This window comes from Myripristis murdjan, chromosome 20 (assembly GCF_902150065.1).
Source record: "Myripristis murdjan chromosome 20, fMyrMur1.1, whole genome shotgun sequence".
Taxonomy (NCBI): Eukaryota; Metazoa; Chordata; class Actinopteri; order Holocentriformes; family Holocentridae; genus Myripristis; species Myripristis murdjan.
In genome coordinates, this window is record NC_043999.1 from 21287840 (window position 1) to 21315202 (window position 27363).

Sequence of the window (27363 nt, forward strand, 5' to 3'; positions counted from 1 at the left end):
GACGCTACATAAAAAAATATAATAAATGAATAAATAAAATATAAAGATGATTAAAACATATCCTGCGGCCAGCTGATGAGCAGGTGGAACTGTTTGCCATAATTTTTACACTTGTTTTGAGAGATGTAATATTTCAAACCTGTCTGCTGCTCGAAGTGACGTGGTGGTGTATTTTTTGCAGCGTGATGCCTCCCTCTCTCTCCTCTCTCTTCCCTAGCCTCGGCCCGGGAACCGGCATAAGCCATTAACGGTATGTTCGCAGCCTCGGCCTCGGTGCTAGGAAACATGAGAAGGGTGAGATATTCAGAGTCCCGGGCGCGGCGTCGCAGGCCGCCGGATAAAGCGGAGGAGGCGACGGCGGTCCGTGTGGTTTGAGCTCAGGATCTCAGGACGGGAACATGTGAGCAGGGAATGGGCGACTGGAAACAGGATTATTATTCTACACAGCAGAGAGACGCAGGAGGGGCCCTGGGCAGGTAACCGAGCCACTGGCATATTTCTCCTAGTTAGTTTGACCGATGCAGTGTTGTACTTTGAGAGGTCCCCAAGTTCCCCCGGGCATGGGACCAGGGATGTAGTGAAGGGTGAACCAACCTAAACCCACTTTACCCAACTTTAAAGTCACAGAATCGGGTTTGCGCACGCTTTTGGCCTGATGTAATTCCCCATGCCAGGAATTCATTTATAGCCTTGTAAGTCGCATCAAAGTGATATATTTTATTAAAGGATTCTTTTAAAGCTGGGAAACATAAATGTATGAAAGGCTTGTTTTGTTGGTGGATGATTGCCTTATGATGATCACCGACTGGACTTGGTGCATCACTGCATGGTACGCACTGCATTTGGAAACATTGTTACATGCAGATGGCACCGGATCACCGTGCGCCTTATCCCGTGACTGGATGTAAGCTCAGATTTACCACTCGCAGCCTTTATAGAGGAATTCTAAATCACATGGGCTGAAGAAAATAAAAAGGAGCGCAGGTTTTTGAAGCGTAGGCTGGTGGCTTAATTAGAAAAGAGAAAGAAAGAAAGAACAGCATGAGCAACGTATAACCAAAATAAACCATAGTGGATTTCATAGCACCATGCGACTGTATGGAATGCGCTGGAGCTCCATATTCAGGCAAAGAATGCACTGCAAAAAATATCCACTCAACAGGTCGTTTCATTAAGTATTGAATCTCAATTTGCAATTTTTTTTGTCAAATTAAATAAAAAAAGCAAAGAATTCTGTTCACTTGCTTCCCGTCCAAATCATTGTGGTCGCTCTGGAATTACTTGCCCTATTTTGCCTCGTTTTTAGATACTGACACTTGTTTCTTGGGGAGAAAAAAAAAACAACCTGAAGCAAGTGAAACTGCACTGGAAAACAGGTGGAATTATCTCACCCAAGAAGCAGATTTGTGGCACTGGTTTTAAGAAAAGTCAGATTAAAGGCTTAATATTAGACTAAATTGTGTTAAGCAGGACATTTTTTGCAGCGTGGCACCATTACGCACGACTAAATTCAATTTTATGGACCCATATTGTTCTTAATGAACCTAGTTTTCGGTGCAGTTAATGATTACAAGTTTAGCTGTGCTGTTTATTTATTCCCTTATTATTATTTCCATAACCTGGTTTTGTCCCCGTTTATTTCCAAAGTTATCCTACAGTTCCTTTCCATGTGCGCTGAATTGATGGTAACTGTGGATTTACAGTGTGGTTGCGCACATAATTCTCACTTCATTCCATAATTCGGGATCGCAGATTGTGGTTCTAAATGTTTTAGGGAATAGGGAATCTCAATACGGAGCGTGCATCACAACAGCGCAGTACGCATGGCCCGCTTTTGTGCGAGGCGATCTGCAGCGCACTGTGTGTCAGAACAGGGATATAGTGGAGGATAAACCCAACAAAATTCAAATCACACAGTTGTTATTTGCGGAATAGTGTTTTCACACCTTAAAATGCTGGCATAAATATTTGTATGGTACGAGCATCATAGTAAGCGTAAATTGTACGTTACAGAGTTGTGTTTTCTGTGAAGAATAAATACATGCTTCTCTGACACCGATTTTTGCTTAAACCTTTATTTATGGTCGCTGTCCTTACTGGAGGTCAAAGTTTCGACCTTTTGTGAACTCAGTGGTTATGAAGTATACCTGAGGTATATTTGCATTTTTTAAAATATCCACACTCCCACTTGTTCCACAGGAGAGACACGGGGATACTGTGATACATCCCATCCGAGGAAGTTTCTTTTTTTTTCGCAAGAGAGAAATCGGGGGACTATCTGGCCAAAGATGAATACAATTGTGTTTAACAAGCTGAGCAGCCAGGTCCTGTTTGAGGAGAAGGCGAAGGAGGTTGAAATGAGCAGCAGAAATTATCTAGAAGTCATCGACGGACAACATCCAGACCTCCTCTCCAGCAACCAGACCATCAGAGACAACCAAGCCATCAGACACAGGAGGACAGGGTAAGTGGACCGTTATGCTTTTGTCAAAACACTGGATGTACAGTGTGTGTGTGTGTGTGTGTGTGTGTGTGTGTGTGTGTGTGTGTGTGTGTGTGTGTGTGGCTCGTATTAACATGTGGATTAACCGGACCCTCAGGGGTCCTAGATGGCGGCCATGAGAAAAAGTTTAATTTAATTTATTTCACTTACAAGAGCTTAATACAATTAGAAGGTGTACAAGAATGCCTGTTTACCCAGCAGAGGTGTCAGTGTGTCTGCTGTTGTTACCACTACACCTGCAGTGAAGACAGTTTATGACCTGCACCAACACATGTAATCAATTTCCTCAGATCGGACAGGGCTTTTTGGAACAAAATACGATCAAAAGACTGTTCGTGGTCTGATATTATTTGGGGCCACACGATTTGGGACCCTTGATTCAAGAAATATTTGAAATTCATGCATAGTTTTAATCGTGAAATTGTTGTTTGATAAAGTGCTCGGTTGCCGGGTGACCTGTGCGTAATTGCGCATTTTACGCACAAAGGTCATCCAAAGGAGGCTAGTGATATCGCAAATTATTTACATTCCCTTGCCGTTCAGTATCCACATGGGGAAGGTCATTTGATGGTGGAAATAAAATTAGGAATGTAACATATTAAACTGTTTATCATTTGACACCTGGAAGCCAAATCCAGTATTTTTGTGCATGTCGTTTTCCCTCTGCGACACGATCTGATAGTTGTAAAACGGCAGGAAATGAATATTTACTTTTCCCAACCTGACCTTCGTTTACTTGTTGATGTTCACAGCTAATCTTAAAATTAATAAGTAGGTCATCCGTGTTCAGTAGCGCGTTTAAAGGACGTCTACATCTGTTTCCAATAAATAAATTTGCCCTTCAACTCCATGTGTGGTCTAGTCAATCATATAGGGGCCCCTTGTATTTTGCACATATTTTATTTTATTTTATTTCTCTGTGACAGGAAGGCAGAGTAAGAAAAAATGATTTCACAATGTTATAGGTGTGTTATTTATCATTATGCACTACTTATTACAGACAGTAGCATCTTTTCTTGGATTTGTGTATGTTTGTATGTGTGTGTGTTTGTGTGTGTGTAAGACAGATGTATGATATAGTGACCTTAAGAAGCATTCTTAAGGGGGAAGTATCAGTACAAACTAAGAATTTTAGGGGTAAATGAACTTGTGTGTGACTGTAAGGTGTCACCTTGAGGGAAATAGCAGCAGTAATGAAGAACATCAAATCAGAGAGTGTGTATGTGTATGTGTCTGTGTCTGCGTCTGTGTGTGTGTCTGTGTGTGTATGTGTCTGCTTCTGTGTGTGTGTGTGTGCACGCCGTGTGTGTGCCAACCAAAATTTAGAACACGGAGTAGGTTCAAAATGTCCTTTAGGATGTTCATACAGATCTAGATTACAAGGAAAATATTTGTAGAACATGAACCTCAGGCAGACTTGAGGTTAGAAGAAAATATGTTACAGCACATCTGCAGTGGAGCCTTTTGGTGAGATAAAGGGAGAGGCTGAGCACGGCGCCATACTGACATCTACAGGTTCAAAAAACCTGAAGCTGCAGGTGAGGCTGAGTCCCTGCAGCCCAAAGCTCTCCAAAACCAAGAACCTACCATAGATAAGCTCATAATTGCAATGAAAAAATCTTTATAATGGCCTTATAGGGATTTACAGGGTGACTATTGTTTACATTATTGAGTCTCTAGTGACTAAATTGTGCTTGGTGGTGTTTTTGTCACCTGCAGTGTCACTGTAACTTTCCTATGAGGACTTATAGTGTGGCTGAGGTATTCAATAGTGAGTTTAGATGACCTTATTGTATTTAGTGCTATTTTCCAGTCTCCTATGGCATCACTAAAATATTCCTATTATATTGGGAACTTGCAGTTCCGCTGAGATACTGAGAATATTGCAGGATAGGATATTAATTCTTTTTGTAATGGAAAACCATGAATGCAGCTTTAATTGCCATTATGTCCTTGTGCGATGGCCTGTATGCGATTCAGATTCCACTATGTTGTTCTTGAGACGCTGCGAAATGTTAATCTAGCAAAAATATTGGCCTAAGCGGAATGTTTTTGTTTGCTCCATTGTAACGTGTTGGTGGTTTACGGGACACGCAATGAAAAATAAACTTTGAGTGGCCGTTCCCTCTCCGCTTCAGTCTCTCTCTGTTTCCCTCTCGGCGTCTCTCTATGCATCTCTCTCTTTTTCTCCCTCGCTCGGTTTAATTACTGTGCCCCGGGAGAGAAGCTTGCACGCTATAGAATGTTCACTTTATGTGTCACGGCTCTAATGAATTCAGACAACATCCCAATGCTGTTAGGATTTCACTTGCCACCGCATAACATTGTTTGGTCTACTTCAATAAACAACATTGTCTTAATTGTCTTTTACAAGTGTGAGCCCAGAATTTTCTTCACATTTAAAAGGGGGAAAGTGATTTAAATATAGGCTGTGCACTGACGTGTTAAGCCTCTGTCGTGGCGGATTTTAGGGCCATTGGCCTAAATGCAAAATGGGCGCATGTCAAACCTTGTAATTGTCTATTTATACCAGTAAAGACAGACTACAATTAAGTTAAAAAATGAATAGCCCCAGGTTCAATTTTTTTTTTTCAAAGTACCAAAAACTAACCATAGTTTATCCCATCACATGCCACACTAACACTAACCCTAACATATGCCAGGACAATCCAGGGGTGTATCCAAGGCTCCAACTGAATTAACACATTTTATTACAGCTGTATTAAATATGATGTGTATATTATCATCTGTAAGGTCCAACTATGGCAGGAGAGGTAGGAAAATCTGGAAAGGTTTTGGCTGTTGCCCTGAATATACGTCTTATTGTGCCCTAACGAATAATTACAGTCTTCCTATTATATTCCTGTTGGGACTTGTGGTATTCAATAGTGAGTTTATAATGGCCTTATCAGCTTTTATGGTATTTTGATATGGTTTCAGCATAACATTCCTATAATATTCCTTTCTAGACATATAGTTTTACTGTAATAGACGCATGGCATCTTTTTTTTAGGGTGAGTAGGGCTTATGTGGCCGCTTCTTAAACGCATCAGCTGTGCAAATAATATCCTCTCGATGAGCTTAATGTAGTGTGTCACAGTTGCAGCCTGACATGCAGTGCCTGTTCCTCCGGTGCAGGGGTCGTCCCAACGGAGGTAAAGTGCGACACAAACGCCAGGCCCTGCAGGACATGGCGCGGCCGCTGAAGCAGTGGCTCTACAAGCACAGAGACAACCCCTACCCCACCAAGACTGAGAAAATCCTGCTGGCCCTCGGCTCGCAAATGACCTTGGTCCAGGTAAGTCCCCCTCCGTCGGCCCCCCCGCCCTTCTGTGCGGAGTGGTATGGGCACAAATCAAGTTTGGGACCTGTTTTGGTGTAAAAATGAAGCTTAAAATGAACCGTGGAAAGGGAGTGAGAGAACTCACTTGGTATTAATGCAAACATGAGTAATTCAACTAAGACACACTGGAATTTGATTACTCTGGTGTTGAGTGTCTGTCTGATCCACAATTTTCAATTTTAGCTGCAGCTGAGATCAGTACACAATCAGCAGAAGGTGTTTTTACATCTTAGGTCTAATACACCACTGCAGAAATGTTATGTGAATATTGGTGACTACTGCCATTTCTATGTTTTGTCAAATGTTGCATGCCAGTTACACGCAACATTTCTGATGAAAGTGTATCTGCATCCAAAAGCACAGTCTGAAGTCAAATACAGTTTTCTTGCTTTAAGCTGTAATGCACTGTCTATTGCAGATATAAGAGCCCAATATTAGTAGGATGAGATTTCTGGGTGACCTGGTTTCACAAGTGACAAAATGGCCACAGACATGGAAGTCCTGTGTGTGTGTGTGTGTGTGTTTTCTGTCTGGCACGTGCAGCTGTGTATGTACAGTATCATCTGTCTGACAAGGTCACCGATACGGCCTGGAAGTCTGTGGTGGCTATTCCAGGACGCCGGCCATGATGCTTAATCTGGTTTTCATTTTGGGCCTGATGAGGCTGTTTGTTTTGGTGGGGGGGGAGCGGAGTGCGCAGGAATGCACCGCGCCGGACACTGGGATGCTATACAGCGTACATGTGCAGACACACACACACACACACACACACGCTCCGACTTGGACGCACATTTAAGCAGACGCCCCTCTGACCTCAGCACAAGCAACTGTGTCAAAAGTTCATTCTCAGTGGATTTTAAATTGATTACGGGTGATGACAGGCAGGTAAAGTGTTCCCGTTGCACTCTCCACAGCATGAAACAGATATTTGAAGTGGTAATCTGTGAGATTGTCAGCCTTTGCTGTGGCGTTTCCGCACCGCGCTTCCCAGAGATCACTTGTCCGTCTAGTGTGTCCGGTCTTTTCCTCAGAATACCTGTTCAAGTCGGAGATTTTTTCTCGGCCTGCCTGTGTTTCTTACGAGTTATCGAAGGAAAGAGCCTTCAGCTGTCGAGAGCAGCGCGTGAAAAAAGCATTCATGAACCGCGTATATTTTGTTATACCAAAACAGACATTTATTTACATGGAAATGTCAAGGATTATTACTTTTAAAGTTTGCGCTAATACCATGCCATGCCATCTCCCTTCATCACCTCTGATGTCATGCCACTGCAGTGTCTGTTAGCCATCCCCTCTACGGTACATGCAGTGCAGACAGGCCACGGGTGAAAGAGCCGATTTGGCCGCCATGTCGCCCATTCACTCTCTCCGGGTGTCATCTGAGCAGAAATGCCATCCTTTTCCTTCTCCCTTTTCTCTCTTTTCTTTCTCTCACCCCATTGACAGCCGTCTTTCCTCCAGTGCTCATTAGTGCGCCGCCCCGCGCCTCGCCTCCCTCCGTCCAAGCCACATGTACTAAGACGCCTCGGCCGCCTTCCCCCTGGTGTGCCACAGCCCTGGGCTTGAGACAAAGGGATGTGGGACAGTCTTAGTTAACGAGAAACACGATACTGAAAGAGAGCGCGGGATCAGAAAAATAAGTACTCTAGCATACGGCCCCCGTCCCAGCCCCTTCATAAGCTGCTTGAAGTCTATTGAGCATGAAAAGTTATTCTAGTATAACATCTAATGGTCTCCCTTCCCAGTGAAAGGGAGAGCGCCGGCTCGAGTGTCCTTTTTATTGCATCTTGAAGACAGTGTTTGGAAAAAATGTATTATTGGAGGAAGGCTCTGTGAGTCCAGAATAAGCAAGGGGGACGTACATCTCGGTCGGAACATTAGTTAATGAAACGTTGCGCTCGCTGGCCGTCCAGCTTTTGGAGGGTGTTAAATGTTTCTGAATGGCTGTGATACAGACGAGATGAATGCTGGTGTGTCTCTTTGGTCGGGGCCATTTCCCCAGAGTGTCTGGGATGTTTCTTAATGCTCAGGTTCAGAGAGCCGAGTAGCGGGGTACGCTCACCGCTTTGCAACTTGACTCTGTCTCTGTCTTTGCTTTGGTCTCTCTCTCTCTCTCTCTCTCTCTGAGTTTCTCTGAATGGGACTGACGGAAGGCAGAGAGTTTTCACAAAGGATAGTCTTTGTTTTGCCATGGATGTGGAGGTGTTTGGAATCAAAACAATAACAGATGTCTCCGTTTGCTGCCTTCCCCCCCCCATCCCCCCACCCCTCGCTCTTCATCCCCGCCTCAGGTCTCCAATTGGTTTGCCAATGCCAGGAGGCGACTGAAGAACACAGTGCGGCAGCCAGACCTGAGCTGGGCGCTGAGGATCAAGCTCTACAACAAATATGTTCAGGGCAACGCTGAGAGGCTGAGCGTCAGCAGCGACGACAGCTGCTCAGAAGGTACGGCTCGACATCGGCCTAACAAAAGCGTCCTCGCTGTTTAATTTCCATTCTCAGCTCGGAGAGCTCTGTTGGCGAGATCCGACATAGGTTTATGTTGTCAAAGCACAGTGGAAAACTCGATTTTGATGCCCAGTTCCCCCCTCCCAGATCATCCTCCTCTACTTAAGCTGAAAATTCTTTTGTCGCTTTAAATAATCTGTTATATGTTTTCTCCGCAGCTCATATTGCTTTATCCAGCGCCGCTCTGCAATATGTAATCATCCTAGGGACAACAGGAATATTTGAAGCATCTATCTCCTTTAGTCATGGTAGCCAGTAAGGGTCAAGTTAATTCATTGCATTAATGCATCACTTATACATTCTGCCAATTCAACTCAATCATTTGCCTCGAGAAAGAAGTAAAATGACTGGCTCTGACTTCAGCGTTTTTGTCAACAGCTTTTTTTTTTATAAAATTAATATTGTTAAAGTAATGTTAAAATAATTATGTTGTCTTTACGTTGTTTTTTTTCCACATTCTAAAGGAAAACGATAGTTGTACATTATTGCACGTGTTCATCAGTGGCCATAAAATTAAAAAATTTATTGGATCAAATTTAATCCGTTCAGATCCAGTCAAACTGAACTGAAAAGGAGAATCACTCTCAAGCTGAACTGCCAGCTTTTGAATTAAATAGACAAAAAGCTAAATAAAAAGTGTCTCACCTCCACTAAGCTGCATTGTTGCAAGAATGTGAGGTTTTTCTTCTGTTGCAGTCGTTGTGAGTTGCTCTGGATGAACTCATTGGCTAAAAGCCTTAAACATAAATGTCAGCTTAAAGAGTTTTATTGACAGGATATAACACAGGTATGTGTTGTCAAAGCGCGGCGGAAAAGTTTTCCACTCACTCATGTGAAAACGTCCGATTGATGCTCACTTCCCGGCTTAGAGCGTTAAAAGCAGTTCAAAGCGGTCACAGACTGCGACCGGAGGCTTGTTGACTGTTTATGCAGTGTGGACAGGAAAAGCTCCTTACATCACACTTGTTGCGCTCCCTGAATTCAAATCTGGCATTATCACTTCGAATGAGGCCACGTGCCGGGCCCTGTCTTTATCTCCCTCTGTAAAGCAGGCTGATGCTATGCAGGGCCACGCTCCGGGTTTATAAATGGCGAGTGTGCGACCCAGCCGAGAGACGCCGGGACCCGCGGGCTGTGACACGCTGTCATTAAGACACCCCGCCGGGCCGACCTCCGTCTCCCAGCCTGCAATTGGAAATGAGTGGCTCTCTTGTCAGCCTTGTATTTATTGCGCACACACACAGTGAATCTCAAGGGAGACGGTGCCTTTTTTTTTCCCTCTCTGACAGCACTAAAAACATGGGCAGGAAAAAATAAAAGCACATATACTCATAGTCATAGAGAGAAAGAATGAACAGAGAGGAAGAGCGCTGTGGTGTCACTCGATGATCTCTAATTAAGCGTTTGAGGAGAAGGGACAGAACGTGTGGCCCGGGGAGGAATGTGTGCATGGCGTTTGCATTGTCCGCCGTTAGCCACTGCACCACGGCGGGCTCTGTATATCTCCCCGAGTCTTCTCCCTGTCATATTATGGTTATGAAGCTGTCCGCAGCCTGCTCCCTGTCCTGACCCCTGGGCGAAAGGCCCTCCATTATGTTTGTAAGCCTATGCTTTTGTCCCGGAGGCTATTTACAGGGCCAAATGTGACCCCGCTGACCCGGCAAACATTCCTCTTACTGTCCTGAAATGGTCCTGCGCCCGGCTTGTTTCGCAGCTACAGTAGCCTGCAGAAATCCAAGAAAACTCCTCGTTCGCTACACGAGATCCGGGGACGCCGAGCTTTCATGGCAGCTCGGCGAGAGAGAGAGAGGGGTTGTTTTCAGAGACGTCGCAGAGCAGGGTGTGACGGGACTCGCGACCGACACGAAGGCAAACACTTGTCAGAGGGTTTTAATCACAGGTCCGATTTAGTTTTGCGCTCACTCGATGCAGCAGGGGGTCGGTTGTATTTCGAGAGACGGCGAGCTGGACACTCAAGTGCTGCACTCCTCGAGTGTCTACCTCGCGGGGGAAGGAAAGTGGATACTGTACCTCCATGTGTTTCTGATATGTGGAAGCTATAATTATAATTTGGCCTAGACTGAATAAAAAGTCCAACCTGCCCAAATTACCCAATTACAGTCTTGGCAGGGACAATATCTAGAGTGAAGTTCCCCCTGATTTCTCCCCCGCCAGAGGATATCTGGTTTTTCAGCACCATGTTTTATCTTTCCCCGGTTTCTTTCATCAGGTAGGGACCCGTGCTTTAATTCAATCTCTTCTGCCACAGAGCTCCCTGGAAATTATTTATTTCTGCAGAGGAATGGTGGGGCAATGTGCTTTTGATGGAGAGGAAATAGGCTACCATCCGTTATGGTTTGGTAATTCGTCTTAAGTCTCTGCTGGGCTTGCTGCTCTTGAGGCGATGCCAAGTGGAGGGCAGAAGAGTGGAGCTCCAGGTTGAAATTCCTCTGCCCTGGTATTTTAATTCAAGATTAGTTCAAAGAAACCGGAGCTTAAATTGAGTCACCAGGAATGAACATACAAGCTTTCCTATGTCAGCCTGAAAATAACCTAAAAAAAAAAAAAAAAATACAGGGAAATTTGTCACTTTGGAAAATGTATTTGTCTGCATTTGTAAAAATCAAAACACTAATAATAATATTCTGTTCTTTTTCCTCCATGGTGGCTCAGATGGTGACAACCCCCAGAGGACGCAGAGCAGCCCGGGGGAGTTCAGCAAGCCCATGTACCAGAGCGTGATCAAGAAGGAGGGCTCCTCCATGGTGGGCATGGCCATGGGCATGGGGGCGGGGCTGCGGTCGGCCGCCGAAGCCGCCTCGTTGGCCGAGGACTACGTGTCTCCGCCCAAGTACAAGAGCAGCCTGCTGCACCGCTACCTGAACGACTCGCTGCGCCACGTGATGGTGGCCAACGCCGTCATGGACGCGCGCAAGAGGAACCACTCGGGCTCCTTCAGCTCCAACGAGTACGACGACGAGCTGCTCTCGCCCTCGTCCTCCGAGGCCGAGGCGAACTTTGTTTATCGGGCTGGTGAGTAGCCACATTTCTCGCATTCTTTCCCCTCAAGAGTCTTTCTCACACGCACACGACATCCTTCACTTTCTCCTTTTTTTTTTTTTTTTTTTTGTCCCCTCCATCTGCACATTTTGTTTTGATTCCTGCATCTGGCCCGTTATCCCTCTCTTTCTGCCTATCTGTCTGCTTGTCCGTAAATTCCACGACGGCTGCTGTTGTTTCCCACTGCTCTCCCCTCTCTGCCTCTTGTCATTTCATATGGCATCCGTGTGCTGCTTAATGTGTTACTTGTGGCTACTGAAATGGAGATACGGTGAAAAAGGGCCTTGAACCTTAAAACGAGGGTTAGATTAAAGAGGACCCCCACGCGTCTGCATAAACACACATAAGCACACACCATATGAGCGCTCGTACATTTGCCTCACACACACTCTTACCCTCCCTGACCAAGTACACAGAGCAGCCTCCCCCCCCCCCGCTCCTCTGACCGGGGTCTAACAGGCCAGACACAACACGGCCATGTGTAACATGCTCTCTCTCAGACTACTGTTTGGCATGCCTTTGATCCTGCCATGAGGTCTTAGTGAGAGAGCAGGGCCAAGGCAAAACAATATGTATGTGTGCATGTGATCTCAGACATGGAAAAGCCCACATTTATCTTCCCAAAGGCTGAATTTCACCTCTAAATTAAAAGCAGAAAATTCACACCAACGGTCTCTTAAACACAAGACTTGTATTCATCGAGGTTGTCCCTCCCCTTGCTATTCTTCCTGCTGGTGCTGAGACATCAAGGCTCGTGTTCCTATCTACAGAGGAAGCCCGTTGCTGCCATTCATTCATGTGCGGCCTGAAAAAACAATTTCCACGGCCTGATAATTGCCCGAGCTAGTTGATCAATCACAATAAACGTGAAGCCTTAATTTGCTTTTGTCAAAGTCTCTGGTTTATCGTTATGTCACTTGCGTCCGAGTCGGGTGTTTTCATTTCGGCGCGCGCATTACTTTACGCTCTGCTTACTGTCAATCACCTGACACCCACAGGAAGTAATGCATATCCCCGCCAGGAAATAGTCCCTCAAAATATGTCACCTCACATCCATGTGTTGTGTTTTATTAGCCAGGACGGCAGCTAATTTAAAGCAATGTTTGACAAAGGTTTGTATTTGAAAAGTGATGAAAAACAAGTGATACTTAAAAAAAAAAAAAAATATATATATATGTATGGCATGGGCTGCAACTGCTGAGCTGCGTGCGTGCTGGCCAGGCCCGTCACGGGGTGCTGAATGCTGTGACGGCTTTCATAGTGTTTCAACTCGCAACTCGCCGGTGCTGTGAACAATCAAGGTCGGATCTCTCCAAGTTCTTCCTCAGCTGAGAACACTGGGCCTTTGTTCAGGCGGACCTCATAACTGATAGTAATGTTTTCGCTTTCTCCCCGCCCAGCGTCGAGCGCGGAGAGGACCCTGGGGGGGGGCGGATTTCAAGGTGTAGGTGATTGAGCGATGGATGGGGGTTTCGCGGGTGGAAGAGGGGGTTTTTATTGTGTTTCGTTCAGGCCCCCTCTCATGGACAAATGTGTTTCCTATTATCCGAGCACAAAGTCATCCCAGCCGGATGATGGTGGGGAGCTGCGGTGTGAAACGCATCAGCGGCTGCGGCGGCTGCAGTCCTCCTGATCGAAAACCTTAAAACCCCGTGACCCGAACGAACGCCGCGCTTTTTCACGTCGAAGCACCTGCTGGGCCTCGCAGAGGGAGAGAGAAGGAAAGAGATGGATAGACCAAGAGAGACTTATAACTCCCTCTCTAACAGATTTTAATAAGAGAAACCCCAAAAAAGGATTAATTTACCTGGCTCGCCTGCTGTTTTTAATAGAGAGTAACTATTTTATCTCTATGGTTAATATAATTTCTTGGCACTGACATCTCCTTCTTGGATTTCTCGGGCTCTGGCACCTTCAGAGAACCGTTACTCTCTTACATGCGAGTGGAGCTCTTGAATCGGCACACGGAAAGTTCTCCGAGGCGAGTGTTGACTCATAGGAACGTTCACGCGAACACCTGCTCGGGCCCCCGATCATCCAATCAAAAAGCGAGTAAAGAGAAGTGCAGAAAATGAAATTTTAATTCCACGTCTGATCTCGTCGCGGCGGTCAGAGAGAAACAGACAGAGAAATAGAGAACATTTTAAGCTTCGGGTTTGCATCATTTCCTCTCTGGTTCTCTCCTGTCTGCTGTACATTCCAGATATTTTTGTAGTGGACAAATTCCTCTGTTTTTTTTTTTTTTTTTTTCTCCTTTGCAATTAGAGTGTCGAAATTTTAAGCCCGAGTTGGCTGGAAGCTAGGTAGGGATGGAAAATGCGAGAGGGAAAGAAAAGAGGGAGAAGGCAAGAGGATGTATGGTGTCTTTTGAGCTCCTGGTTTTTTTGCATAAGCCTTTCCTCTGCGTCTTTTGTGATTGGCCAAAGCAGAAGTGGCGTGCCTGGCAACCATCATCCAATTGGCTAAAGGTCCATTAATGGGACAGTTGGCGATGGCTGTTCTGGCAGGGGCCTGAGCCCGGTGTTATCTCTGACTACAGAGGGCAGTCAGACGTGGCAGGAGATGTTGAGTGTAGATTTACCCCGTCCACACAGTGGAAAACTAAACTTCTGCCGGCTCCAAACGCACACAATCACTCACTCACACACACTCCTACCATGTACACACTTGAACACACATTCATGTAACACAAGTATGGGTCACACAAGTGTGACACACACTTATAAATGCGCACACATTCACCCATGCATACAGCACAAGTACACACGCATGCACACACAGTGAAAACCCTGTGGGGAATTTCATTGAACACAAGGAACAGTAGAATTCCATCACACATGCCAGGGGTTTCATGCCAAATTACCCTTTAATGGGATATTAAATGGCAGGAATCTGGCCGAATGTTTTTCTTCTTGCTCGGTACCAGATTTTGCCCCGTCCGATATGATATAGATCATTATACGCCAAATAGCTCCCAACATTTCTGCGGACGGAGACGGAGAGATCTCGGTCAGACATTTTGCACAGGGTTGACAGTGGTGCATTTTCTCAGGTTCTCTCCTTCATGGAGTCCGGGAGCAGCTGAGTGCAGCAGGCTGTGAGCAGCACACGGGTTGCAGCGATGCTTCCCAGTGTTTGTATCCATCTGAAAAAAGTCTTATCTTCCATGTGCTGACTGGAAGTCTCATCGACACAGCAGCCGCGGGACACTGGCGAGTTTATAACGTTTTTATGTGCCCTTTTCTAAAGTGCATCTATTAAATCAACATGATGAACAAATTACTGTTCTGTTGAAAAAAAAAATTTGAAAGAATTCCTATTGTTTTCTGTTGTTTTCTGTTGCTACATATAACCCCTCTAACATTTTCCAGTCATAGTGAACTAAATATATTTTATGTGTTTATAATATTGTAAATGCTCAGAGTGGCCTGATTATGTATTTTGTGTGCCACTTCCAGCACACATTGCGTTCCTCATCAAGCAACATCGGAGTCAGTTCCATTTCACAGGATGTTCTTGGCCACGCGGCGCCGCATATCTCACCTGAATTTTACAGCGTTAGAGTGACTTGTTACTGAAACCCGGCGACATTTAACACATAGTTTTGTCAGAAATGTGTTCAATGAAAACAGTGGTGTTTGACGGCGGCTGCTGGGATCCTGAGGGCCTTTCAAATTAGGTCACAGCGAGCGCCAGACAGTTATTGAATCCTGGAGAGTTTTGTGGCACTTAAAAGGAGCTTTGGAGTTGTCCCGTTTAAATGGAGGAGGAGGTTCAGCACCAGAAAATGAAATCTTAATACGGAAAATGAGAATGTTTGGATTTCTTGTCTTCGGTGGCTTTCTGTCCGTGGGTTTGATCCGACTCGGAGACAGGTGGAAAGATCTGCGAGTTGTTTATTATACAGAGATTGCTATCATGGCTGTTTTCATATTTGTGACTAACCAGCTATACTTAAGTGGATTTCCTTTACCATTAATGCCTCTCCTGTTTCCTCTCCAAAGAGAAACCCAACTGCGGTGATTTACACAGCAGCCCTCGTGTCTGATTTAAGACACCAGTGTCATAGCGACGTTCGCACAACAATGTAATTTACTGCGGGCCACAGACGGTGCTCGGCTCGGGGCTGCTCGGTGACAATGAGCCACTCCCAGACAGTGATAGATGAGGACTCCTCATCTCAGGAATCCAGGGCTCTGCATAGACTGGCCACGATCCGCTGTTTCCACAGTTTCATAGGAAAGGAGGAAGGGGAGAGAGGGAAGGAGAGGTTGTTCCAAGGCGACGGGTTTTGCCAAGACTCATCGGGTTCAGGTTGGGCTTTAGGAATCAGTGTGGAAGGGATGAGAGGGGAGGGAGCGACTCGTTCCATCGAGATCAAGAGCTGACTTTCCCCAGCAGTGGAGGGGCCCTGTTGTGAGAAGGAGAGCGTGGTGGCAGTGACTAAGAGACAGAGGGACCGTGGTTGGAAGAAATGAGTATTTTGTGTGTGTTTGTGTGCCCTTGTGGTCCTCCTCCCAAAGATAGCGAGATGAAATCCTCCAAAATAGGGACATTTTACCAGGTCTCACTTCTTGAAGGGGCTGTTTTAGGGCTAGGACATGTATTTAGGGTTAGAGTTAGAAAATAGATTAGATTAAAGATTAAAGAAGGTAACCTGCCCAGCGTTGAGCACGGAGATGTAAGTAGCTAAGTAGCTTCAAAGTTAGAAAAAAAAACTTTTCCTTCTAATTTGAAAACAGTATTACATACATAATCTGTATCTGCTGGTTGCAACTCCTTATTGAAGCTACATCCCACTTCTGTTGAGTGAAATATTCAAATGGCTGCATCATCACATCACAACGAAAATATTTAAATATCCTGTGCATCTTTTTATACATGTTTCCCTGTAACTCAGCAGGGCATATTTGGCATCTTTGGAAAACTTTGGACCTCCACTAGAATTTAAAATTAGGTTCTTTGGTTTGAACACCTGAGTCAAATGCATTTGTAGTGACAGCCGCATTGATGAGACTGGAGTTGCAGACATTAATGAAGGTCCCATGTGTGCTTAAATGCGACAGTGGCATCACTGTTGGCTCTGCTTCATCGAGACACAGTGCAGACATGACTTTGGAATATGTTTTGGGATGTAAAGCCCTGTGTGAAAATATGTCTTTCTACAAGACATACACAAACACACACACACACGGGCATATACAGGCACAGGTGCTACCAACGGCCCAGTTAACACACTTCTATGAGTGTCCTAGCAGACACTTTCTGCCACAGCGCTTTTTATGATGAAACATATTCCAGTCTTTTTTTTTGCACTCTGTCTCCATAAAGCAGAGGCTTCAGTGATGTCGATGCAAGGCTCTGCATGTGTCCTGTTGGGTGTGGCTGTTACAATGGTGGGAACGAGAAGAAGTTGGCACAAGTGAGGTATAATCCTGGCATTAGGCTGTGGTGCAGACTTCATGCGAATGGAAAGGTGGATAAAAAGACAGGGAGAGGAAGAAAAAAAAAAACGCTGGTGAGCCTCTCTCATTGGAAGATGGGATATTGGCTTCCGACCACTAAACAGAGGCTGGGTGCGAGGCAAACAGAGAGGACAGCAGCGGAACGAGACAGTGTTCATTCTAGCCGTCATTCTGTGGAGAAGTGTTAACAGACAAACATCAGCGCGGCCGCTGTTTACGCATAACTCCCTAACATAGAACTGGAAGAGTGCAGAATAATGAGCGGGGCGCTCTCTCAACCTGATCGTTTTTAAATCATCAGCACGCCAAGGGTTTTTGGGACACACACACACATACACAATCAGCTCATCGGACTCAGAAAACACAGCTGTCTGCCTAGTCAGGGAAACCGAGCTGCTCTCGCCCCGGTCCGTATAAAACACAAATTGTTTCCATTTTAAAAACAGAGCCGCGTCTAGAACAATGGGCTGCCATTGTGTTCCCATGGGACGGAGGAGGGCGGGAGAGTAAAGAGAGAGAGAGGCTTAATGAGAGACCAGAGGTGTGACCTAGCAGGGGCAGTCAAGGGCCTCACACACACATACACACACGCACACACACACAGAAACCTCCCCAAGTGTGTGAGAGGGCAATTCAACCTACCACTGTGAAGAATTGCAACATAATGATGCAGTGAGTACAGCGCAAACATATCATTTGGCCTCCAACTCAAGAAAACTGATATTTTTGGGTACAAGAAAACACTTAAAAATCCGAATAATGTTTACTAGTGGTTTCTACTTTTTTTTTTTTTTTTTTTTTTTCCGAGCATGTGTGTTTTGCACACCGCAAACAACAGTTGCTCTTCTTAGCTGACATTACTCAGAAACCTGTGACGGCATGGCCCAGTGGAGGAAACTTCAGCCCTGTTTTGTCTCTTTGGTACCTGTCCTATCAGAGCGCGGGATAACAGGACAATAGGGCATCTGTTGGAACAGTTTAGCCGCGGTAAAGCCCACCTTGCCGGACGTCATCAGGGGTATTGTTACTCTTGTAATACGTCCCCGGCCGGCCGTACAGTCCCTCTGTTGTCATGAAGTCACCGTTTGAAGTATGAGCCCATTGATCCTCCGATACCATCGGGGTCTCTTTTTCAATCTCGCTTTTTTTTCGACGATCATTACCAGGCGAGCCATCTGTGGTTAGACATGTCACGCCAATCTTAAACTAAAGCCCAGTCTTCACCCTTGATGAGAATGTTACTTTCTTTTTTTTTACTGTGACACCCTGGCAGCATGCACCCACCCACACACACACACACACACACACACACACAGTGAAAGCACTCGCAGTCAAGAGGACACGAAGCCTTGACAACATATTTACTTCTCCGCTGAGACGCTCCTCTCATTTTGGCTGATTTACGGCGTCCCTGATTACTCTCTGTTTACTGGCACTCGTAAACACAATGACAACCCGGCGATGTTTAAACATCTGAGACGCTGTTATTATTTCTTCATCTACCAGGACGCAAAGCGTGCTCCTCATCGCTGGATCACGGTTATCTTTCCCTTTCTTGCAGCCGTGCCGCTGTGTCATCTGCCGGGCAGACGTCGGGGGAAAAAAAAAAAAAAGAAAGAAACGCAGGAAAGGAAACGCAGCGGATAGGAGAGAGGATGAAGCAGTCGTTGCCGGGCAAATGGAGTGTGGCGACGTGTGTGTGTGCTATTTAATATCTTGTTGTAGTTAATTAATCTCTTCGCCTTTCAATATTTTGTAAGTGATGAAAATGTTGTCAAGGCAAATGGAGAAGGCGTTAAATTCATGCCGTGTATGGTGTCTTTGGCCGGCTGAGTGGAACTGACAGTTTGGTCGTTTGGAGCCTCACACTCAGACTTATTATTCACCACCCAAAGAGACAGAGAGAGAGAGAATGTGAGAGAGAAATGGGAGGGGCGATCAAGTGGGGTTGGCAGAGCGCTGGCTGACGGTGCCAGGCTCCTCTAACTTCATTTACAGACTCTCTTTAACATTATAAAAAGCGCAGATCGTTAAAGAAATATATGAATAATACCGTCGGAGGTGAAAGCCAGCAGGCCCGGGAGTATGAGCGGTCGCTGTGTCAACCCGTCTCTCACCCCGTGCTCGAGACTGTGGCTTGGACCGCCTTCAAATCAAAGATAGCATCAATAGGCGTTGTAGTATATCATTGGAGGCCTTAGTCATTTCCCCCTCTGGTTGGAATTGAAAACATTTAGCAAAAAATAACCTGTCCGTCGAGCTGAGGCAGCCGTGCCTCATGACGCAGATTCTGCTTGGAGGTTAGATTTTGCTGCAGAATGACTGGTGAATGATTTTCTGCCCCGGTGCAGCTTTATGAATCAAGGGCCACATGAGTGTTTGACGATGCGGGTCTGTCCTCGTCCTCCTCGGTCGGCTGACCGCCCGGGTCAGCGGTGAGCGGATCACGTCTGCAGCACCACACCGTTTTCCTTCAGGCACCTATTGGGGGAAACGGGCTTAGCTCATTTCCTCACTTCTACAACCGAGTTTGGATTTGCGTGTTCCATGTGTGTGTGTGTCCAACTCGTCTCTCTCCAATAGCAGACTTATCGTCCCATTCCAGTAAAGGACAGCTGAGTCAATCCCCGTCTCTCCCCGTCGCAGAATGAATCACATCCCCTCTCCTTCGCTCACTCAGATTGCCTTCTGCATTTCTCCTCAGCCCTGTTTCTTGTCTAAAGACCTGATCATCTTATGGTCGCAGGAATTTTCTAAAAGCCCTTTTGATTGCTCGCAATTTTTGGCGATCTGGGAACTGAAGCCTGAACATGATTGTACTGTTCTGCACGTCATTTATTGCTCTGGACAGGACCCTCAGCTGAGACCCCGCAATGTAAATGTAATATAAAATGTGCGTCTTTGTATTTATTTGCCTGCCTAATTCAGCCCAGCCCTTGGTTTGTGCAACAGGGCCTGCCTTGTTTATTGTTGTGTGTTGCTAACAACAGCACCAGATGGGAATGATGATAGTCGACCACTCTTCTCCTGCTTCCCCACCACTCCTCCGAACAGGTGTAACCCCATTCCCTCTCTCATTTGTCAGCTCCTCTTGTTTTCCCCTGTTTTTCTGCACCGGCTTTGTTTAACCCAGTCGCTTTTTTTTTTTCTTTTTTTTTTTTTCCCTCGCTCTTTTCGCTCTCCCTTCATTACCCCGCGGTGATGTTAAGTGAGCTAGTATTTTTGGACTTTGAGCGCGATGCCAGAAACCATCAGACTTCTTAGCTTTCCCCTTTGGCGGTCCGTGAAACCCCACTGTCAGTGTAGCCCAAAGGCAACAGCGAAGGGACTGACTTTTCAGTAGCAAAGTAGTAAAGCAAAAAAAAAAAAAAAAAAAAAAAAAAAATGGGGGGGAAAAAAGAATGAGAAAATAATAAAAGGCCCTTCGTGATTTATTGACGATTTATAGAGTCTTTGGCACGGCACTTGTTTTAAAAAATCTGAGTTTTAGATGTTTTAGGCACAGGACTTTGGAAATTGAGTTTTTGCTTGCAGTGGTCTGTTTCCAGATCCTGGGGTTCATATTTGCCCAGGGCAGGAAGGGGGGGGCTCTTGTGGCCTCAGGGGGGTCTACAAGCCCGAGGGGGCAGACGAGGCCCACCATGCGTGCAGCTACATCGTCCTCCTTTGCCACAGGCATCAGAAAACACTGTTTTCCAGGCCTGGACGGAGCATCTGGACAGTGGCTGCTTCACACGCTGGAAACACTTAAGCTGTGGACGGAAAGACTCACACACACTGCGCCTGTCTTGTCGTCCTTCGCCGCCCGCAGTGACTTCACAGGACAAAGACGACAGTTTTGGATGAAAGTGCGCGCCCGGCTTTTTCTCTCCGTTTGTCTTTGATGTCGCCGCTGTTGTCCTCGTGTTGCTGTCACCGACCTATCCCTGCACCGAGCGCCACGGCGGTAAACACTGAGCTAATATATCTCGGGGGAACATAAACAACAGAGCAACACATGAAAACGGTGTAATTGGCCAGTAATTACAGCGCTGTGATTATGGAGAGCGGAGCATATTTTTAATCAGGACCAATCTGCTCCCCGGCGCTGGCAATAATCAAGTGACTAGATGGAGATGCATGGAGCTCGCCTGCACAGTCTCCGCCGGCTGTTCGCCCTGGTCTGCTGCACCGCTGGTCAAGTATCGCCAGTGCTTTTGAGAGACGGATGGCCATTTTTCACCTGATATTCACCGTCCAAGCCAGAGCATCAGGCTTGAAAACACAGCTGAACAGGAAGGTGGACGGAGAAGAAGAAGATGGATCATGTTGGGGCTTTAAAAAAAAAGGAAAAAAAAAAAAAAAAACGGCTTTTGAAGTTGTGGAAGAAATGCTTATTCCTGACATTGAACAGAGTTTCCCTTTATTAAAACATAGACGGGAAACATTGCATTTGTTTTGGCTGGACTGCATGAGAACGGTCAGTGTCAAGTACCTGGATCGCGGGGTATTACGGCGAATCACTCAGGCGAGGGGTGAAAAAGTTGGGGACCGAGGATGAGGGACCTGATAAAAAAAGAAAACGGGAAATCGAAAGGAAAAAGACTCATAGATAAAGCAAGATAAAGACGGACAGAAAGACAGCAGAGCAGGGAGCTGTGGCCAGACGGGAAAATGTGAGGATTTTGTTGGAATGCTTTGGCAAACTAAAACCTGAAATCTCAAACTGTGGTTTGTACTTCTTGGTTATCATGTCCTCATCTCACACGTGCACAAACACACACACACAGACACACACATACATATATGCACATTCTTTCTTTTCTGTCTAAGAATTATCAACAGAGGAAAATTAGGGGAAAGCGAAGTCCATCTCTCTCGGTGGAATACACCTATTACAGAATGAATGGGAAACTACAGGAAATTTCATAATCAGGCCCACATTAGCCCGAGGCCTTGCAAACCCAGTACTGTCAATGCGGGTCACGCTACATGGGAACGTTTTTTGGAAAACAAGCACGGAACAGAGGGAGGCGTTGGGAATAATTAGCCGCTTATGGCGCCTTGCACAAGTCTGAGCGCCGGATCCAGGTCTTTGGAAAGTCTAGGGAGGGGCTCGGCGAGGTTAGAGGTGACCGAGCATGACGGGGAGATCCGCCCGCCGTTTCTCCGGTGCCTGAGGAGTTTGGACTTTTGGGAGCTTTAGCAGTTTGTGACAATGTTACCCCCTCTGTACCCTAACCCTAACCCCCTCGAACCCTAACCTTAACCTTTCTAAATTATACCTAACCCTAACCTTAACCTTTTAACCATACCTAAACCTAACCTCTTCCTAACCCTAACCTCCCACACCCTTACCTAACCTTAACCTTCTAACTATACCTAACCCAAACCTTCTCCTAACCCTAACCTTAACCTTTTAACCATACCTAAACCTAACCTCTTCCTAACCCTAACCTTAACCTTTTAACCATACCTAAATCTAACCTCTTCCTAACCCTAACCTCCCACACCCTTACCTAACCTTAACCTTCTAACTATACCTAACCCTAACCTTTTCCTAACCCTAACCTTAACCTTTCTAAATTATACCTAACCCAAACCTTCTTCCAACCCTAACCTTAACCTTTTTAACCATACCTAAACCTAACCTTTCCTAACCCGTAGACCTCCTAACACCCATACCCCTACCTTTGACCACTTCTCCTATAACCAACCCTAACCTTCTCCGTACTCTAACCAACCCAGCCCATATGCTTGTGATTTTTTCAAACCCCCCCCCAGGGTTTTGGCATGTCCAGAGACGAACGAGGGTCAGGGCCTTTTCACCCGAATACTCACAACTATGCCGCTCGTACTGTCGAAATTGAAGATGGAGTTGGCGTGAGACATCGAGTGCCATCTAACCCCAACCTAACCTAACCCCATGCAACCTCTCCTGCACCTTGGGAATGAAAGTCAAGTGAAAATGAAGGGCAAGCGTCAGCGCCCGTCAGCCACTATCTTGTGTATCTTGTATCTTGTTAAACCAGCGCGGGGCGGGAGGAGAGTCTGCGGTGGGACGCCTGAGAAGATCAGACTAAATTAAAACAACCAAAACGAGAGCAATCAACGCTCAAGCTGGTGGCTTGACCAATCACTGTACATAAAAGAAGCAATCCATTCTTTTACCTGAGCAGAGGACACCCAACAAAACAAACTAGCCGGTTTCTCTTTGGTTCCTTGGCGTCGAAGTTCCAAGAGCCGTTTTGAATATCCTCAGTTCAGCGGGTTTTGTGGAGTGCAGTTCCTCCGCTTGGTTAAGACTGTCTTCTCAAAAGCTCACAGGGCCTTAGCTGTGTGTTTAGTTAACTTACAGAGGGTGCCTGAAGGCCGTATGCCTAGGAAATCCAGATGCTCTGGTCTGTTTTAATGCCTCATGAAACGCCAAGCCTGTGTCATCATATTCACTGTCGGGTAAAACTCACCTAGAGCTGGACCCAAGACAGAAGACAGGTTCACCCACACACTAACGCATATTCATACACACACACACACACACACACACACACACACAAATGTGCACATGGTCTTTCTCTCAGAATGAACAGAATGCTGAAGTAAACACACTAGTTGGCCTGAAGAGAAGTTTGGTTTCATTGTTTAATGACTTTGCTATTCCCCGCTAATGTTTTACATATGAGATAGAGATTGCTCCCATTCGAACAGAAAAAAAAACAGAACAGGCATCCATCTTTCTCTCACTGACTCACTTGCTGCCTTCTCTTTCCCACTCGAATCTTTTACGCTCAGTCATTTTCAATCAGCTTTTTTTTTTTTTTTCAGACGACTCAATTACGCTGGCCGGGGCCCATTTGTTTTCGAACAAAATATTAGAGAATGGAGTTTGTGAGTCATAAGAAACATCTTTCAGCTCCATCCTATTAGTCACCTTGTTTCTTGACGGCTTCTTGCAAAACGTCCTGTTTGTCGAGCGCTTGAATCGGGAGAGAAAGCAGAGCAGCACATGTTTGCGCGGGAGAGTGCACAGATACAGACCTCACACAAGTATTTACTCATGCACAAACATGCACGCACACACACACACACACACATACACCTCTTGAGCCCTTAAATTCGCCTGGATCTAAATTAATCCTCATTGACCCCAGAGAACACTGCAAAATTAACCTTTTTTTCTCTTGTTCTTTCAGAAACCACAGACCATGGATCAAGTAAATATGACATGTGAGTCCTCAATGGCCTTTCTCTTAACTCTCAGATCCTCTCCTCTCATTCATTACAAGGTGAACTTGTCCTCTAACTCCCTGTTCCCTCTGTTTTGTTCTTTTGTGTGTTTTGCGTACGTGCGCTGATTATTAGTGGCGGTGGCGTCGGCGTCGGAGGCGCGCAGAAGGAGAAGGTGAAGGGCAAAGACGAGACGTACTGGAAGGAGATCAACGCCGCCATGGCCTTGACCAACTTGGCGCAGGGAAAGGACAGCCCCTCCGGAACCACCAGCTGCATCATCCAGAAGTCCTCCCATATAGCAGAGATCAAGACTGTCAAAGTGCCGCTGGTGCAGAAATATTAGCCCCCGCCATCGTCCTCCCCTCTCACTATGCAAAACAGCAAACATTCCTGTTTGAGCAAACTCGAGTCCAAAAAAACTCCCCCCCTCCAGGGTCTAAAGAAAAGAGAACTGTTTCATTCGGGGGGGGGGGGTTGTTTGAAGCGAACACGAGTGGAACAAAAAGAAAAACTCTCTTTCTTTTTTGGTTGTTGTTATCTGAGTCTAAAAAAGTGCAAAAGAGGCCTTGGGCATCCTTTCTCGGGGCGGGGCGGACGCGGCCGCCCGCACGCGCCACAGACAAGCGTCGATGATCGTTTCACTGCAGTATTTCCTAAAATGAGACACTTTTTGTAATGTTAACTTATTTTGATGACTACGATTTTTTTTTTGATTTCTTCTTTTTCTATGCTACGAAATTTGCATTTTGCCAAAGTGCCTTTGTTTTTCCAGACACCACCACCAACTGCGGTCAATGCAAAGTACAGATAATTAGGTGCCTCTTTGGAATTTGCGAAGGGTTATTTTGCTACAGTTTGATACCGAGTCATGGTCTTTACTCTGCATGTGTTTTGTGAGTGAAAACTCCCCGCAACATAATGTGCCTTACGTACTGAATGAGCTCACCATCTGAGGCACTGACTGAACTCAGCACACACACACACACGCACACACACACGTGCGCCGAAAATGCCCAGCAGCATTTCCCTCGTGGTAACGTGCTTGTTTTGTCTGAAGCCTTCATTTTGACTGTAAATTGAACACTGTTTTGTCTCGGTCAGATGCTCGCTGCTGACAGGCCAACAATAACTGTTGGATATGTAGATAAGTTGAGGCCGGCCAGCGCTCGCTCTTAACGTGAGCGCAGGATCGATAAGCGGCCAACGCTCCCCGCCTTCCACAGACTCTCTCTGCAGCTCGGCCTTGGATTTCATTTTCCAGCGAAGGATTCCTTTCTTATCGGGGCTTTTAGTCGGTGAAACGTGCGCAAATGCTCAGCTGGGATTCAAGTGAAGTCACGCTCACCCACACAAAGACAGATATAGACACATGCACACTCACACACACACACACGTTTTATGGTTCACTACAGTATCTGCTTTGAACAAAGAGGGCCATGACCTAAAAGGGATGTTTTTGTTTTGCATTATCAGTGTTGTTTTATGTGGACAGAGTTGCCTTTTCACATGTTTCTGCTCAGAACAAGGTAGTCCAGAGTGAAAAAAAAGCCACCCCGCCCCACACCACCACCACCAGCTCCTCCACTCTTTTGATCCTCAGTCCTCTCAGCTGTTTAGCATTACATTCAAATTGCTGTTTACAAGAAGCCAGAGGACAGACTTAAAAGTTTGACTTTCTCTGCCTTGCCTTGCCTTGCTCTTTTTTTTTTTTTCCTTTTCAAAATAACATTTCAGTATTATCTCTTTGTCGGCCAAGCAAGTGTTCAAAGTGTTTGTTATTGTCAGTTTGTATATGTGTGGTCGCTTTGTTTTTAATCAGAGTTTGTACTTGGTTTCACTTCACCGTACCGCATTAAGAGCATCTTTTGTCATCCCGTGGAAAGAATCTCTTTTCTGAGAAAGCACGTATGTACAGTGCATATGTTATTTACATTGTAGCAAGCTATGCCAAGTACACAAACAGGAGAAATCAACTTGGGACTTTTGGGAGTAACTGAAGTTGGCTCTCAGTGCCGACTCTTTAATTTTATGTATATCTTCAAGGTACTGTTTATGTGTGTCAAAATGTACACTTCTTTATTAATTGTGCAGTTTACCCTTTTTTTTTGTTTGTTTGTTTGACAACCCAGACTGTGTTTCTGGTCAAGGACTTATGAAGACAAGCTGCACAAAGTGACTTTTTGACCTTTTTTGTCTTGAATGTGCAAACTGTTTTTTTTTTTTGTTCTTTTTTTTAAAAAGAAAGCTACACTTACAGTTCTTGGTTCTCGGTGAGAAAACACACACAGCCTCCACTGAGAGCCTATGGGATGGAGGGGGGGACATTAAAACACAATGTGTTGATTCAACGTAAAGGTGAGGAGAAAAAAAAAAATGAAGGAAAACCCTGTATTATTCCTGTTAGCGTGCCTATGGAAGCATAATAAAAAGAGACGCGCTGGCCAATCCCCAGGCACTATTTGCTTATGCAGTGGAGGGGACGCTGGGCTTCCACATGTGTTTTTTATACACCTGATCCAGGCAGGGTAGCTGCAGGGTAGCGCTAGGCCCGCTCCTTGTGTTTCTAATACCACCTCTGAACCCCTGGACCACTCGCAACCCTCACACCTCACACGATACCCGCGCCCAGAAGAGAGAAACGGGGGGAAGGAGGGAAGACGGCGTCAGAAACAACAAAGCACCCATTCTTGTTTCGAGCTGCGGCGACACGCCATCCGCCACTCACCAACAAATACACGAGTACTAACAACGGGGTTTCTGCCACCAAGATTTTGGTACTGTACGGGGCTTTCTCCAGCAAAACCCTGCGTTCACAACAATGCTGACAAATGGAAAGCAATTTACTTTTTTTTTTTTTTTTTTTTTTGACATGATATGTATTAAAGCCTATAAATTATTAAGGACTGTAAAAACAAAGAAAGTGGTGACGGTAGTTTGTTTTTTTTTATTTGTTAAGTTATATGAATTCAGATTTTTTTTTTTTTTTTTTTTTTTTTTTTGATAGAGACTGGATTTTTAATCCAATGACCAAATGCATATCGCCTTGTATTGTCTGATTTGCTCTCATGTACAAAAAAATTTTTAAAACCCATTGTTACTTTCATCCAAACAATGAATAAACCTTTGAATGAAATAGACGGCATCTTGTTAAGGTTTATTTGTTAATTGTATTTTATCCTCTGTCTGTCTGGCTATGAATTTTGCTTTTTTCTTGTTTAACCATTTATTTAAAAAAAAAAAATTGCATGACAATACAACATTTTGCATTTATCTAA

General features: G+C 45.4%; 1 protein-coding gene across 1 annotated transcript; it reads left to right on the forward strand.

Annotated features, from left to right (window-relative positions):
* The first annotated feature begins 397 nt into the window (after positions 1–397).
* mkxa (mohawk homeobox a) lies at positions 398–26301 on the forward strand. The gene is made up of 7 exons (XM_030078788.1): positions 398–476; positions 2200–2464; positions 5642–5801; positions 8138–8291; positions 11028–11387; positions 24052–24085; positions 24221–26301. The coding sequence occupies exons 2-7, from the start codon at positions 2289–2291 to the stop codon at positions 24429–24431; spliced, it is 1095 nt and encodes a 364-aa protein (XP_029934648.1). The 5' UTR covers positions 398–476; positions 2200–2288; the 3' UTR covers positions 24432–26301.
* Positions 26302–27363: the final 1062 nt, after the last annotated feature.